We start from the raw sequence: 17,569 nt of genomic DNA, 5'->3' as shown, positions 1-17,569 counted from the left end.
CCACCAGGCAGCAGCAGAAGAGATGGACAAGTGCTATGAGAAGTGAGACATACAAGAAAAGAAAAGAGTAGCTAATATTTTGTCTACTACTAATAAAGACAGACCTACTACATGGCTCAGTCTTTATCAAGAGTAGACAAAATCCCACAAGGCTCTAATGTACATAACATATACAGTGGATATAATAAGAGCAGCAGACTTGGGAGTGCTGATCACAGATATTTGAATTTTCCAAAGTTTAAGTGAACTTAGAAGTGTAATTATTTTTTTATACATCATGGCTAGCACTAAGTGTTTAACTAGTTAAATTTGCTCTCACAAGGCACTGTGTCCACCTCGATTTCAAATTTAATGAGTGATCTAATGTAAACCTAAGAGAGGCTTGTTAAAATTCAGTGAGTCCATCTGACATGTCCAAAAAATTCAGTTTCTATCATTGCATATTTGATTTTTCCACGTGCTTAGCCAAACGTAACTAAGATTGAAACGCAATGAGAACCAAGTTTAAATGTTGCAAAACTATGATGGTGTATGGTATAGAGGTATGCCCAGTTCTGAAAAGATGTATTACAGAAATGCAGTATTTAGGGATTTTTTTAACTCAATTTACTGAAAAACTGGCAAATTTCCCATATTAACTCTAATTAAGCCCATTGAATTTTGCTAGGTTTTTTTGGGAAACACCAAGTGCGAGGAGGAAAGAACGTATTTCTGTGGCTTGGGTTGTCCAGTTTGCCTTTGGAAAGTTGCCAGATCTCATGTGACCCTCAAAAGTAAGGTTTAACCCTAGTAGCTGGACTAAGTCACTCTCATTCAGATGAGCACACCATATAACAGTGAAGGAAGGTTGTTGTTGCCACTTAACAGCTGTTCAGGGGCTTCTGGGAAAGTTGCTGGTGTCCTCAGTAAGTTTTTGAGTGAAGAGGTACATAACCTAAAGTTTACAGCCACCGTGTGCAGCACTCAGCAGAAGAGCAAAGGAAAAAAACTCAGAAAGCTGAGTCATCAAAGCAGATAGTGACTTTCTCATTACTGACTTTTTCCAAGTCAGACTTGAGGCACAGAAGGAAAACAAACAGTTAAGATTTAAATCGGCTGAATACATGATTATTCATTACTCTTTACTAAGTATTTAGAGCTAGCTATCTTCCACCAGTTTACAAGAAAGCTCACTTCACGGGAATGGCTCTTCTGAGCCATTGCTCCAATTGTCTTTGTGTTCAGGTAAAATGCCAGAACCCATCAGGGAAACTCTCCCATCTCCCTGCTCTAGGTGGTCATGAATTCCTTATTTTGATACAAGCAGGCTACAACAATCACAACTGCTACCAGCAGCCATACCTGGAATTACTTCTTAAAACTAAATAAATGCTCTACTCTCATGCTGCACAATTAATCACAAGGTTTATTTTGACCTTGTGCACTGTGGAAGAGACTACTGAACTGACACCTGTCTAATTATCTTCCTATCAACACATTACTGCTTCAACACATACACAGGAAGAACACAAGGGCAAAAACGAGGCAAGGGGAAAGCAGGGACAAGAGACATAACAGGGACAAAGCAAGAGAGAAATTACATACACTGAAATCTCTGACCTGGAATTCAATGAAACAGCTGCCACAGTAAAGCTGGAATATCACCTTTCCTAGCTTCTGTCTTCCTGACTGGTATACTGGAATTTCCATCATCTCAATCACAAAGAAGCTGTATTATAAACTATCATATGGAGTGCTAAAAGATTTTATCTGTTTAAAACATAGATGCTATACTGAATGTTTATCCACATCCACTGTCTGTCCAGATTCTAAGACACTGCTAACCACTGTGTAATAAAAGGGTACTTATCCCTATGTTTGAAGAGCAGGATAATGAAGGAAAAGCACATTCTGGCATTAAGGCATTGATGCCAAGTTCAGCAATGGACAAAGCTCTGACTACCAGCAAGGAAGCAATGAGCATGTTTTGCCACTACCAGAAAGTCAGAGCAGTAACTCCATAACAAAGCAGCAGTGGACCCAGACAGAGGAACATTACGGAATCACAGCTGAGAGCCCTCCTGTTCCGTGGCCCACCAGACATAGTTTCGCTTTCTGCATTTTTTACTTCATTACCTCATAAACTAATGCCTTGCTAATAGATATGAGGAGGAGAAAGATGCTGAAATGTTCTATATTATTTTTAATGGCATTTAATACACACCAATTGTTCTGCAGGCTCATTTAGCACCTAATACTGAATAGGTATTCATATATTTCTAGAAAGTAATATAATCTAAGCGTTTCTAAAGACAGTCTTGCTAACAACCTTTGTGCAAGAGACCTGGAATATTGCCACTAAGATGCCAGCCAACAGTGGAGACCAAATGAATTGTCAGATTTCACCAGCTCCCTAGTGTGCTCACGAGCAAGAAAAGTCAGCCTCTCACTATCTTCTGCCTGCATACAAGGTGAATTTATTTGTGAGATCTGAGTAGGTGCTACTGACTTTTTGCCTCTCATCAACAGTTAGGACACAGCAAATTGAGAGGACTGTTGGCCCATTATTCTTCCTTTTAGGACACTTTATGGTTTCTCCAATGCGTCCACCTTTAAGCTGGAATCTGAAATATTTGGTTTCTTCTCTTTTTTTTCTAAGGAAAAAAAATAGGTGTTTTTTCTTAATTTTCTTCATTTTTACTAGAACATAGTTCAAGTCATTACCAGTAATGAGTGAATTGTTAACATCAAAACTGCTTCCAGGAACAGCCAAGCTGCAGTGCTGAGTGCCTTGTGTCCCAGCCTGCCTGTGTACCTATGATTGCTAATGTCAGACAGACTGTCCCACAGAAGGATTTGCCATCACTATAAGAGGCTCTGCCTTGGCTGCCATCCCACTCAGCAAAAGCAGCATCATGTTAGAAACAGCTATATCATCATGCCTGATAAAGTGCCACTTCCTCATTCATTTTCATCAGTGGTAAGAGCCAGTTGCACTTCAGGAAGCACACGCAGCCTTCAGAGCACTGCAGAAGGACTAAGTTCACTTCAGAGATTCTCATGAAATTGCTGCAGACTTCTTCATGCATCAAGAAATGCCACTAGCCAAGAACATAGTGTAGGCAATTTAGGCTCATTAGCGTCTGCATCCCCTCCTTGATTCCATCCCTCAAGCCAGTTTAGTGCATCTGAAGGCAGTAAGACCCCACACAGCTCCGTGGATGTCAGTTCAGAACCTGAGATTTGGTTTGGCTTTCCTGCCCATCCCCCAAAGCCCTGAATTCAACAGATTCATTCCCTGACTTCAAAAATAAAAATCAACCTTTTAGACTATTGGCTTCTTATTCTGAAACTGAGAAAGAGGAATGCTTGAAGAAGGTACTAATGCTTCTTTCCCAGTGCAGTCAGAAAAAAACCTCTAAATCAAGTTTCAAAGATGCCTCCCCTGCAATAAGACACTTTCCCAGGCTCAAGGGGTAGTGGAAAAAAAAAACCCCAAACCTAAACAACCCTGTTCTCTAAACAGCTACATATATTAAAAAAAAACCTGAGCATACAAATTCCATGGGTCCATGAGAGCAATGAGTTGATAAAAACTTATTAAAAACCTTCCCCAGATAGCATATTTAAGATAAACATGCTTCAGTTTATCCAATACAAAATACAAGCACGTCTGGGTAGCACAAAGCAAAACAAGTCAGGGAAAAATGTGTTATTTTCTGTGACTCATTGACCCCCTCCCTTTCAAATCTCTCACCCAATGGACCTTCCAACTTCACACAGATAGAGGAAATGAAAAAAATAAAAACTTGAGGGAAAGAAGGAAGAAATCAATTTAACTTTTAACATTTCTTAGATGCATCAAAGGTCTCAGCTATGTAGTTCTATTAGGTTTCTGTGTGGATTCTTGTAAGATGCATGTGGAAAAACCTTCACTGGGTTCACTGCATGAGACTGAAGAAAATGCAGACTACGAATTTTGCACTTTAATCTTTTTCTTTCCTGGAAAGCCATCTTAAAAAAAAAGAGTTTATTTAAACTATATATAGATGCTGGCAAGTTGCAAGGCTGAATACAAATCTCTGATCCAATACAAATATTTTGCCACTCAGCTCATGAGAGCACACAGCAGTATTCCAGTCTCCCAAACAGAACCGCAGCAAGGCTATACATCCTCACAGTTGGTACTGGCATTTATAATATCCATGAGGCACGTTTATAAGCTTATTAAACCCGAAACACAGAAGACAAAAGCTTACAATAAACAAGGATGAAAAAGAAGAGAGTGGAAATGACAAAGGAAGATGAGAGTCAAACGTGAGGGGTACAATGTAGGTGGAGGGAAATTACCATGGGCATGTGTTAATACATTAGAATAATTTTTTTTTTTCCTGCAGATGTTGGATAGTCTAGACATACTTTCAAGCAACATTCCTGGAAGTTAATCCCTCAACTCTGCTAGTGGTTTGACAGGGTTGTAACACTACAAACAGTCTTTATTATGCACTTACGTTTCCCTCCCTCCTCAAAAAGGAAATCAAGTGTGTAGAAAATAAGGTGCATTTCATTTGATTTGTTAGGATGATCTCCTCCTGACTTAGGAATTCATCTCCCATTAACAGGAGACCAGAGACACACACAGAGGGGAACAGTGCTTGTACATATTAGTGAAACTCAATAAACTTTTTCTTGCTCACTGTCTAATGCCCTAGGATGGAGCAAGCAATAACCACTGAAAAGAGTTAACCTTTGTCTATGCATTCTTCCTTTTTACCCCCAACAGTAAAAATTCAGTGTTGAAAAAGTGAAAGAAAGCAAACATGGAAACTTTTGCAAGGAAAAAGAACTTGTTTTTATATGAAGAGAAGACACAAAACTCTCACAATACTTTGTGAAAACAGGATTATTAAGACTGGAAGCATAGTGAAATAGGTAGCTTACAGCCCATGAAGCATTTAGCCACTTTTTTCCCCCATCCTAAACTGAATACAAATAAATCCATGGTTTCTTTTGCTTTAGGTTTTGAGGCTAAATCACAATTTAGTGGAACTTTGCTCTCTTAGTGTACACATGTCCTTCAAAAGGAAAATACAGCATGTCAGATCAAAGATCTGCTCACCAGGATAATTTAAAATTTTCAGTGTCAAGAGGGAGTGGTGGTTTTGGGTTTTGTGGGTTTCTTGGGTTTTGGTGTTTTGTTTTTTTTTAAGTGAAGTTAGAGGTAGGAAAAAACCAAAAGTAAAGGCTGGAAGAAAGCAATGTCAATACAATCATTACTGAAAATACACCTGAAGAGTTTTTAAAGACAAAGTTGCTTCAGTTGAAATAGTGTTCATTAATAACAAAAGCAAGCCATGTCCTTGTCTATAGTCAAAAAAGTTTTCTGGTTTTGACAAAATAACAGAAACCCTGAATACCTTCCAAATTCTTATGAAGAATCATTAACAATAATATTGCTTGCTGGTTATCACTGAAGAGCTTTTTGGCTTCTGTTTGCTCAACAACATCTTGAGCAACAAGTTTTGACCATTGTAACCACTTCACAAAAAAACCCTGGGCCAGTGCGGGGGAAGGCTAGCATAGGAGAACATGACTTCATGCATTGCCAAAAGGCATCAAACACACACACTTCCTAGTTTAAGTGACAAGATGCAAAAGATAGGGGGATCCAGCCATAATAACCATTCCTGACAAACCAGAGAGGCACCGCTACATTAGAGGAGGCACAGCTGGACAAGCCCCTCCATGAGCAGCAACTGCATCCAAGAGTTTGCCACAGGACATCCTGCAAGAACCTCAGAGATCAGCATGACCTAGCTGGGCTAGTGCAGGTAGGTAACACTCTCAGATCCCCTCACAGATTCATTTTAAAAGGAAGCATGTGTCAACCTGAGCTTCATATCCTTTTTGACAAGGGCATATTACCTGATGGGGCTGTGAACTGGACCATCTGCTGTAGGAAGGAGCACCAGAAGTCTTGTTGGCTGTAGGTCTCTGCAAAATAAAAGAAGGACAAGTCAAATATTCACCGACCTATCCGTCATACGCACAGGCAACTTTGCCAATCTCAATCATATAAATGCCTATAGTAAAAAGCAGAAGAATAAACAAAAACCTCCAGAAACCACAAATATGAGACAGTAGCACTAAAATCACATAAATGAAAGCTTGCTGAATTTGCAACCAGGCTCAAATTTAGCCTTGAACCTCAGAATCTCAATATTCACTTCAATTTCTGCATGTCCCCTAGACAGCATATTTAAATACTAAACCCCAACCTAAACTCAGGCTGCAAAGCATTACCCATCTGCCAGATAATTTACTCAGATTAAGCAAACATGCTCCAAAGGAAGAGCAACTGACATCATCTACCTGGACTTATGCAAAGCCTTTTGACACCATGCCACACAACACCCTTGTCTCTAAGTTGGAGAGGCACAGATTTGACAGACAGACCACCCAGCAGATAAAGAATTGGCTACAAGGTCACGCTCAGAGTTGTGGTCAATGGCTCAGTGTTCAAGTGGAGATCAGTGACATGTGGTGTTTCTCAAGGGTTGGAAGGATTGAAAGGAGGGTGTCAAGACAAAATAAAGCAAAGTTGTTCTTTCAGGTTCACTTCACCTTACCTAAGTTTCATTTTGGGATATTTTTGGAATAGGCAACAAATTATTTATATACCAACTTCCCTTTATTAAAAAAAAAGCCTTTATGATTGTCACTATATTTCTTTCACCCATTTCTCTACTTTTTTCCCCAACACACTAAGAAAAAAGCCCATATCATGTACTTTCAAACACATAGCATATTTCCAAGTCATGTGTGTCACATACAGACTTTATAATCAAATTGCCTTTGATACTGCAGAAGAATCAATTCAATATGACATCTAATAGAATTCCATCAGTTATTTCAATACACATTATCTCTAGTTTCAAAATTATTTTATACCATCAACTTCAACACCATCTACTCCTAGTTTAGGCTAGAGCCTGGCATAACACAAGGCCTTCAAATCCACCCCTTACTTATGTGAATTTGGAGCTTCTGAAAAGAAAAAAAAACCCAAAACCAAACAAACCAAAAAACCAACCAAACAAAAAAGCCTCAACATACCCACTGGACACCACAGTCACAGTCAATAACCAAGTTTTTTGCAAGCATATCACTACTATCCTGTGTAAGCTCACGTTTTACAAATCATGACAACAAGGCTATTTGTATCAGGAAGGCCAGGTAGGTTTAAGTTTCTTTTGCATGAGATCTGAATTCAAACAGGCTTTCCAGACATGAGATACTAATTTATCAGTACATTATGTCACCAGCAGGATGCTAATAAGGGGGACAGATTCATATTTGAACCATATGGACATAAATTACTAAAAAAATGCAATTATGACAATCCATGTGAGATTTATACCACAATGTAGTACATTCTTTGTAAGTATGAAAATAAATAGCTTATGGCTTTTAACACCCAAGGATATAGTACATTTCTATGCCAATTATAACCACCGGGGCTTATACATCATTACATATACTAAAGCTGGCATGTCATGCCCACTAATGAAAAACAGCCACTGCTGGAATTGTATTTGTGTGTTAGTCCATCAAAAAGCAGTTATTTTACAAATTTAATTATTAACATTACTCTATAGTGTATTTATCTTCTCCTAGACACCCTTAAAAGGACAGGCATTTTTTTAATATACAGATGCACCATGTAACAGAGTAACACTCTCATTTGATAGAAACTTCAAAAAAGACAAAGTGCACACAATGCTGGTTTCAGCTTTATGAAAAACTATCTCCATCTGCTTCAAAAGAATGACCAGCCAACCTATGAACAAGTTGACTAATGAGATAACTGGAGTTTTTTCTAGAAGCATCTGGAAGTTGTTTTCCAGTAAGATGCCTTTCTACAAGCACCACATACCTCTCTTAATTAATATATATGTAATGTATGTCTGTCTCTAGTATTGTCCAATAAAATTGCATCTTCCTTCTGTCTAAACTCATAAATACCAGTCTTGGGTTTCATTACTTACTCCAATACCTGTTCCCTTTAGCAGGTACATTTCCTTCACAGCAATCACTCTTTTGAACTTTTCTGTCTCAGTTTCAAGGACATCCGAAAGATAAATATCCCACAGAGAAACAGTACTGCAATATTACAGAGAAACAGGCAAATCCTTTCCAGGAAAAACATTCAGCAGACAAATGCCTCCAAAGACAAAGGCAGAAGATGACTTTTTTTTTTTTAAACTTTACAAACAAGAAAAGGCTAGAACTTCAGAAGTATTTTTAAGCAGACCACCATCTTGCAATATGATTAAGGCATTAAAAAAAATGCAAATAGTCGTATAAGAGATCTAAGAACAACTTTTATTTCTCTTATCCTTTCAGACTTCTTTTTTTTCCTTCTCTATTCAAGAAGTAGGCTCACTTACATCTTCCAAGGCAACCAAACTATTGGGTTATAGAGCAAAGGCTTGCACTGCTCACACACAGAAGCTTCTGTATCACGCCATTTGAAGTAGATTCTAAAATACCTGGAAAAATACTTTCATCCAACACTCCGTCCAGGTTCTGAAGGGCAATAGGAAGAAACCTGAAGGCCAGACCACAACCCCTGCTCACCTCAACAGTTAAAATATTCTAACCAAGTGACTTAAAATGTTATGCAGGGGCAAACACCAAACACATCCCCTATTTTGCTGCAAGCAGTAGAAATGAGACAACCACCTACCTCTAGGAATATGACTCTTCATACCTAGCAGCCAAGGTCATAATCCAGACCACATTCTCTGCTGGATGAGTAGCTTTTGCACACTGCTTGCACCTCAAAGACATCAAGGGGCTGCATTTGCACAAGGTATTTTACCAGGGAGAACACAGGCTGCATTCAGCCCTTTAAGCCACATCACTTTCTTCAATTAAAATCATATCCCACATCACTCCTCCTTTTGAGGAAGAAAAAGCAGAAACACAGAACATTTAAGAATGCTCCCTCTGGCACAATTAGCGCTTTAGCACAAGCCTTGGACATAAACCTCCTCCCTGGTCTTGCAGGGCTCCCTAACAGCATCACTGAAATGCACCTAAACCCAACAGCCATCAACACCTCCAGAGCCTCTAGCAAGGCCCTTCTCTTAGCTAACTTTATAATCATTCTACTTTCCCAGCTCATTTCTCCTCCCTGAGCTGCCTCTCAGCCACATGCAGACACAAAAACCCCTCCCCAACTATTAAAAGCTAATTAAGACTGACTCCCCTAATTACCTCCTCATCCAAGCTGTTCCTTATCTCCTCACCCCTTCCCTCATTGCCCCCACCTGTGAAGAGAGGTCAAACTCACTGAGCTGCAGGTGACTACCATTTGTTTTAAAAGACCAAGAAATTTTGCTGAAAATTTTAGAAAGGTAAAATAATCACAGCAGACCGTCCTTCTAAAGGCAGTAACACTGGAAACTGGATGTGTGAGCTTTGCATCTGAGATGGAAGTTATGGAAAAAATGGAGAGGAAAGCTGGTGGTCTGCACACTGCTGCCCAGACAGCAGTCAGTATGAGGAGAAAATCTGGTGTAGATTCAAATGCAAGGTTTCAAGCACGCAGCCAGATCCCAGCCTGAATGTGAGGAATGCTGATGAAACATCAGACTGCCTCCAAATCCCAGTGAGACCAGGAAAAAAGTACTTATAGCAGTAAAGTGGCACAGACAAAAGAAGAGCAAATGATGCAGTGTATGTGCAAAGATGCTTTTTATATGCAGCTCACAGAAAAACTGTTTTCTCAGAAGATTCCTACTACTGAACACAGTAGATAACATAGCAAGAAGCCAGGGAAAAAAACTTTTAGAAGAATACATGGATATCAATACAATGGAGTATGGCTCAACAGGAGAGTTCATGGAAACACTATTTCGTTCTTGGGATAAGGCTACCAGGGAGTGTATGCACTACAAGCCAAGAACATATACAGTCCCTAAATAATTCCTCAGTCAGTCAAGGAGAGCTTCAAGACAAGGCCACACTTCAAAATTATGAAAGAAAAGCAGAGCACAGTTACAAGTATCATTACTCTGACATTATTTCTAGAAGCAAAAAATGGTGTCTGTGTCACTGTTGAGCAGCTAGCAGAGTAATGAATGCACCAGTTCCCAGTGGCAAGAAGGAATGACCTTTATTGTTTTGATTTCATCACATATATAGAGTTCTCAAAAGTCACCCAGATTGGTCAGTCAGAAGCTTTCCCCCAGGCCTGATTGGCCAGGCCTGCACTGTCCAAGTTCTGGGACACTGTTCCAACAACATCCAAACTTTATCTTTATTTATAAAACACAAGAAAATTTCTCATGGGAAAAACCTGTGCTAGCCACATGTCTATATTCCGATAACAAAGCCAAAGTTTGAATTTGTTCTACACCCAAATAAACTTATAAAGTCTTCTGATGGGCATGGCAACTCATCCCATTAGTCTAGAAAAGTATCTTGAGATGGGATGATTTACTCTCTGGAAGTACCTGTCTCTTTCCATCCACTCACTGGAGAGAAAGGCTAAGCAGGCAGTTTAATTGAGACATCTAACTGGGGATGGCTAATGTTAGGTGAAATTAAATCTACCCACAGTCCCTGTCCTCCTTGCTACCAAGGGACCTAAGCAATTTGTCCTCTCCTATGTTTCAAAGGGTTATTATGATAGCAAATTTGTTATGCAATCAGGGTACTTGTGAACTGCCTTGTGAACTTCTACAGCCTGTGCTAATTTTAAAATGCAGCTCATTGGTAAAGACATGAAGTACTGTCTTGACTTTCAGGACTTAGAATTTTTTGGCTGGGCAAGAAGGGCAGAAAAGAATTTTCTTTATAAGAGAAAATAAAATATGAAAAGAAACTGAACATATACTAAACATTTAGTCATATCAAAACCATTTTTCTTCAGAGGAAAACTACTTAGACTAATACCTGTAGTACTCTGAGAATACAGTTATACTTGCATGATATACCTGATATACCACCAGTTCCTGGGCTCTTTGGTTTCTGGCTAAAACCTTGCTGGAATTCAGCTGGTTGCTTGTTCATCAGGTTTACAGGAGATGCTGCTTCTTTAAAGAATACAGAGTCCAGTTGTTTATGTAAAGGAGGATGTGAAATTGAGAACATATTTTGCACTGTCTAATATATAGATTATTTTTTCCCTAGTATTTGCTACTGAATTTCCCTGATTTTCTGTTAAATAAAAAAATTATTTCCTGAAGAAAGTACAGAGAAATAGAGACAGCTGACAACTCTGTAAGATGTTAAGGCACTGAAGTTCTTTCTCTGAAGCTTGCTTTCTTTTTTTTTATGGAGTTTTGTATATCTGTGACTTTTGCAAAGAGGAACCAGCAAAGTTATGTTAAAAAGAAACAATATTCAGTGGATGCTTCTTGTGAGACACAGACCTTTGGGTTTACTTGTTTATTTTTTTCACAGCAGGAATTTATGAAGAGAAACATGAGTGAAAAATAAAGTTTTAACTTCTCATACTATAAAGGGCTATAATGTCCTTTATGGCTCTCCAGGAACGAATAATGGGCGAAGTCCTTTTGACATTAACCATAGCAGACTGGAGCAGTGGGAGCTGGCTTTTGAAGTATTGAGTTTTATTTCTTTTTACTTATTGAGCTTATCCCACAACAATGCAGTACAGAAAAGGGCAAGTTATTAATTTCTATGTACAAGGTAAATAGAAATTGTGACAACTTATCTGATACTATCTGATCAAAAATAGTGCTTAGAGGAATTACAGAGCCTGAAATCTGAACCAGTGATATCTCATGAAACAACACAGACTTCATGCCTGCATATCAATCCATACCTACCTCTGGTCTGGCTCCAGACACCCTTAAGCCATGCTGATTCTCTGTGTGAGGTAAGACCTCAGACACTTGATAATACTAAATCCTTTACAGCCTCTTCCTCACAAACATCATCTCAAGGGATCAGAGAAGTCAGCTCAGTGGAAAGGGTATCTCTGTGCTTCCAATCTGGTATCACAACTGGCTCCATGGGGAGACAAACCCCAGCAAAGCCTGTTCATTATAGATGTGCTGCTCACCCATGAAACCATTTTCACTTCTGTGCCACAAATACACACAATTCCTTGTTCCCTTCAAAACCTCATCCCCTTTTTCAACAATACCAGTACTGTGCTGGAAATTCACAGCTAGCTTTCTGGACATAAGACAAAGCAAATTCCAAATACTTTAAATATCCATTGTATCTTCAAAACTATACAAGTGAAAAATCCTCCAAAACTTCCTGGAAAACTGTCTGCTTTCTAGTGAAGCTAACTATAAAATATTGCAGAGAGATGCATTTTTATTTCCTTTTGGTTAGAAAAAAGGAAGACAGAAAAGATGAGATAATTAGATTAATAACAGGAATGTCATTTCATTACAGCTATGCAGCAGTTTTGCCACTCAACAGCAAACATTGCTGATCATGGGGTTAGGACACAAAGTGAAGTGCAGTGATGCTGACAGCAGTGGAAGGATGGTATGTGACATGACAATATGGTCTTCTCCTCCATGCAGAGGGTGCATGACGCATCCTTCAGCTTGTCTGGCAGCTGAGAGGACAGCGTATGTCAGAGTGACATCATTGCTTTGCAGTGAGGAGATGATGCAGGGGAATCACCAAGTATGTTGTTCCATAAAAGTATAAAATCAGGAAGAAAACGTTAAGAAAGCAGCTGATCCAGATAGAATGGCAGGACATAAAATGTAAAAGAGTTACAAGAGGTAAATTTTGTAAGTAATGAAATACATTTTATAAGTTGTGTATGAAAAAGTGTGTAGTGGGAAAACAATCTTTCCTTAACACTGTTACACAATGTCATTAGGGATTACTTCCTCTAGCTTACAGAAATCAATGTTATGACAGGAAGAGACAGAGCAGGAGAGATATTGACTGAGCTGTCAACCATAGGAGTACATCTCTCTGAACCTGTGGGTTTGGGCTTTGATGAAGCAAATGCACTCAGTAGACATTTTTATAGGAACTCAGGCACTCACTCAAAGTAGTCACATTTTATATCCACTGTCTAGTCTTGATCATCAACATAGTGACTCAAAACTTTTGAGGTGAAATTGCCAAAAGTAGTATAAGTCATCTTATACTATACTTATACAAGAATCCCCCATCTGTGGATTCTTGACACCTAACAATTTGACATGAGCTCTGAACCCATGGTGTAGGGGTTGTCATGACACTGTGATTCCCTCTCTTTTTTCCCTTTGTCCACTCCTGTTTACCTATTTAATAAAGACATTAAAGAAGGAAAAAAAAAGAAAACTTCTAGACAAAGCCAGGGATAAAAATATCCTCTCTTCAGAAACTCTCTTTACACTTACCAACCAGGAATTTAGCTGCCCAAAACCCCAGCCCTTCCCTATATGACTTCCCATATCCTACTAGATTGTTAAAACTAATAATTACTGAATTTGAAGCTTCAAAGTGTGTATTTAAGGCCTTTTATATTTCACAAATCAAATAAGAACTGATATTAGAAATTGTGCTATCCATCTCAAGACCACATCTACCTTAGCAGAACTGACTGGTCAAGCTCGAGCCAACAATACTGTAATGATTAATTCCTTCTCCATTCTGATTTGTATTGATCAACCAAAGCACAACATCCTTGAATCACAAACAAGCTGAACAACTGTTACTGTTGGTGAGAAGCACTAACGTATTTCTTAGGAATTTTATATGGTGAAAGAATTTCTCTGTGGAGATGCTATAGTCACCATGACTTGCTGTGCAGTCAGCACGTTTTTTCAAAGCCAGAGAGTTTGAAGATAAGCTGCAAAGACATTGAGGAACAACCTTCAAGTCTTCCAGATGGAGTTGACATAAAGTTGGCATTCTTATACCATAAAATGTACAATTAAGAAATTGCAAGAAAGTCACAAGATTCAGAAATATGCAATTAAATAAGGAGGAGAAATTATCTCAGCTGGAGGGGAAAAGAAAATTATGGAGACATTTGATGCTGGTAACACCAGGAAACCTCCTACTATTGAAAGAATGCACAAGGAAATATAAGATGCATTATCAGAAGAACTTGGAACATATGACACCTCTTATGTCCTTTGGACTCTCACCGTTTTCCTGAGTAAATGAAATGCTGGGTTACAAGAAGGTGTAGGGGAAGTGGTCACAGCACCAGCCTGACAGAGTTCAGGAAGTGACAGGACAATGCTCTGAGGCACATGGTGACTCTTGGGTCACAATGATCCTCATGGGTCTCTTCCACCTCAGGATATTCTATGGTTCTATGATTCTACGACACAGTCTTGGCTATGGCAGAGAGCAAAATGGGATTAGTTTTGTGGGACCAAAAGATGTGGTTTTCTTCATAATTTTGCACAGGTCTGCAAAAATGGAATTAACAAGTCCACGTTGATTTGAGATAAAGGAATAACACCAAGAATGTAAAATAAATTAATTGTAATGAGAGCTGTTCTCTTTGAGCAGCTATTCTGATAAAGATGATCTGTTCCATTATAGTAGCAGACAAGAAATATGAAGTGACCCAGAACCTTTGAGTAATATTGGTCTGAGGTATTACAGGATAACAAAGTGACCACACTGAAAACTGACACTGAGTAGAAAACCTTCAGAGATGTACTATAGAGAGTATCGAAAAACATTAGAGGAACAAATGCAGATATAAAGACAACGGATGCTCTCATAAAGGCATGGAGGGATCTTTCCTTTTTTATTAATGTTCACCAAAGAAAATAAGAATTCAGATTTATGCTTACATTGAAGATTATAATAAAGCCAGAACAGAGAAGAGCCTTGATCAGACAATGCAAAAGACAACAGTGCAGAAATTAAAGTAAAATACGGCATATAGTAGATGTAATAATCAGAATATTTTACATATGTTTCAGTACTGGGAGGCAAGGGCATGAATCACAAAGGTTCAGTAAAGTAAAAAAATAAAAATCTTTATTTGCAAACAATGCAATCATAGAAAGGTGGAGGAGGTACTATAATGATCTCTTTAATGGTGAGAGATAAAAATGAACAGCAAATGGTTATTTTCTAGATAAAGGAGTCATTCTCAGAAGAATCAAATTTTTAAAGTATTCAAAAGGCAATTAGACATTCAGGAAAAATGCTGGCAATTCCTACTAAATTATTAAGACTTGGATGCAATAAGCTTAGCCAAATTTTTTACAACCTAATTTTGAAAACATTCCCTAAGAACAGAAAGAGAGAGTCACATTTACAATTTCAAAATAAGGACGTATTGGAAATGTAGGAGTTATTTTTATGTTTCATCCCATTTCAACCTCAAAAGTTGAGCTTCCATACCTTTTACAGACACATACTCTTTAAATAGAGGAAACAGTGAGAGATGGCAAGTATTGGTGTCTGGCAAAGAGTTCCCTCCCAAGATTTGTCACAAAAAATGAAAACAAGCAATCAGTTTTAGTTAGATGATGTCTCAATGGAAACTGCTGATATAAAGACAGTTGAGGTGTGATTTCTTTGAGGATTTTGGAACAATCTAGTGGGTCTGTGGCCTGTAAGGAGAGGATCTGTCATCTTAGAACACCACAGTACAAGTATGCAACTGTTTGTTACGTAGAAAGTTGGATGCTTTTCAAGTAGGAAGACAATGAGATGTCTTCTCTGTTTTATAGCAATCCAATGCTAAAGGGGAAGAGGAAGAAAACCCACACTTTTCAGATCAGTCCAGTCATTGGTTGGAAGGCACTCAAGTAATCTGCCTTGACTTCTGAGTAAGTGGCTGCTGTAAGAAAGACAAGGGCAGAAAAAAATTGTGGTTTTGAATCAGTGAGCATGAATTAAATTCAAGGATTCTGAAACCAGGTAAACAGCTGTGAAATTATAAGATTTTGAGCAAGCTTTCTGTCAGGCAATGAGGTTGCAATGAGTTTGGTAGACTAAACAGCTGGCAGCTTTAAATAATAGTAGAAGTTTGTGGGAGGAATAAATCCAGTTACTTGCTACTTTGAACCTAATGACAGTAGGGAAAAATTCCTTTGTTATAAAGACTCTAAAAAGTCACCAAATTAAAAAGAAAAAAGATCCTTTGACTAGATTAGCACTGGTATTGCCTAATCATCAGCTGAGAAAAGAAGCTGACAAGCCGAAGGGGTGACATTGTACTGCAGTTGGACTGTAGCTGGTGCAAGCACAATAGAACTGGCATGGGTGACAGCTGCTGTGACTGGGATGTGGTACAAGGTTTGCTAGCTGTCAACCAGCACAGCAATCTTACTGGGCTCCTGGGTACATAAAGTGATCTCATTTTGCTGCAGACATTTCTAGAGAGAACTACTGAGGATACAGTTAGCTGACTGCTCTGCACAGGATCCACACCACCACTGTCACTGCCCAAGCAATGTGTTGGACATGGTTTTTATAGGGATTCTAGTCATCCAGGTGATACTCTTTGCTAACAGTATGCTTGCTTATGTAAATGCTGTAAACTCCTGCACCGACTGTCTCCACCTACTTTCCTCTTCTACCAGCAGCAGCTTTTAGGTTCTCCTTGTTCCAAACCCCTGTGCTCGCTCCCTGTGTTCAGTGTGCATTCCTTCTCCCCCACGCCTATCACGCAATCTAAATCCCAACACCCCAGAGGGTGAGGCAGCCATTCAAATCTGGCTGTCACTGCAAGAGGAGAGATGCGACACAGTGGCTAGAGCAGCAATAACTGCAAAAATTTATCATCCCAGCTTCTTCAAATGCCCCTCCCTGCTCCGTGATCGAGGCACACCAGAGCAATAAATTCTTCTAAGAGCCCTTAAATCTATCACACTAATTGCTAAATGCAGAGTAGCCATTCATCTTGCCCGGTAACATGGCAATGCATGAATTTGCGCTAAGATTTTTTTTTTTAGGTTTCCTTATGATTAAACTATAAAATAAAAGAAAATGCAACATCACTGTCTACTTCCAGGGTAATGCTTCTTTTTGAAGCCTGGAGAGGAGTTCAGGATGAAAATCATAAAAGATTAGGAGGACTGTCAGCACAAAGGGACAGATATTTTCCTGCTCTATTCACATGCAGTCTTAGCATTTAAAAATGCATGTGAATAACACTTATTTCTAGACTGCAGAAAGAATAAACAACACCCACATTTCCAGAAATTTCTTAATAATGTTCTCTTTAAATTTCTTTCTAGAATATCACAGCAAGTCTTCATTCATTTAGCATTGAAAGTAAGTGAAATTGGACTGTATTTTACCAGAGAGGTCAAATATTTAAAATAATAATATTCTTTGCAGTTGGTCGATAAATATACATGGAGAGAAACTTCAATGAATACACAGGCAATAATGAGAGGCAAACTTCGGATTGTGAGCTTGTCCTTTGTCAATTTGTTCAGCGTACAGTAACCTTGTCAAATTAAGAAAATTCCAAGTGTATTAGGAAAGGCTGCCCTCTTCAGACAAACTTAATAAAAGGTACACAGAAAAAGTTCTGAGTGTCTTGAAGTTAAAATAAGAATGCGGTGAAATTAACTATGCAGTGCAATATTAGCATATTAACTTTCTT

The 17,569-nt window shown here is 38.7% G+C and overlaps 1 protein-coding gene and 1 long non-coding RNA gene across 8 annotated transcripts in view; one reads left to right on the top strand and one right to left on the bottom strand.

The window, feature by feature from the left end:
- Positions 1-17,569, bottom strand: part of RBMS3 (RNA binding motif single stranded interacting protein 3) — a 713,047-nt gene that overhangs the window by 601,822 nt on the left and 93,656 nt on the right. For 6 of the 7 annotated variants that reach the window (XM_085051163.1, XM_085051162.1, XM_085051159.1 and 3 more), the window contains one exon: positions 5,905-5,973. In XM_085051163.1, coding sequence (XP_084907289.1) covers positions 5,905-5,973 — 69 coding nt within the window. Of the gene's footprint in view, positions 1-5,904; positions 5,974-8,728; positions 9,195-17,569 lie in introns of those variants that run through there. The other variant, XM_085051165.1, reaches the window with a different exon arrangement.
- Positions 14,331-17,458, top strand: LOC146441192 (uncharacterized). Its single transcript, XR_014850418.1, has 3 exons — positions 14,331-14,397; positions 15,684-15,873; positions 17,299-17,458. It is a non-coding gene; the product is annotated as an uncharacterized LOC146441192 (long non-coding RNA).

This window comes from Lichenostomus cassidix, chromosome 2 (assembly GCF_008360975.1).
Source record: "Lichenostomus cassidix isolate B80296 chromosome 2, HeHo_3.0, whole genome shotgun sequence".
Lineage (NCBI taxonomy): Eukaryota > Metazoa > Chordata > Aves > Passeriformes > Meliphagidae > Lichenostomus > Lichenostomus cassidix.
The sequence above is the reverse complement of the archived record's forward strand: the minus strand, read 5'-3'. Positions and strand labels throughout refer to the sequence as shown.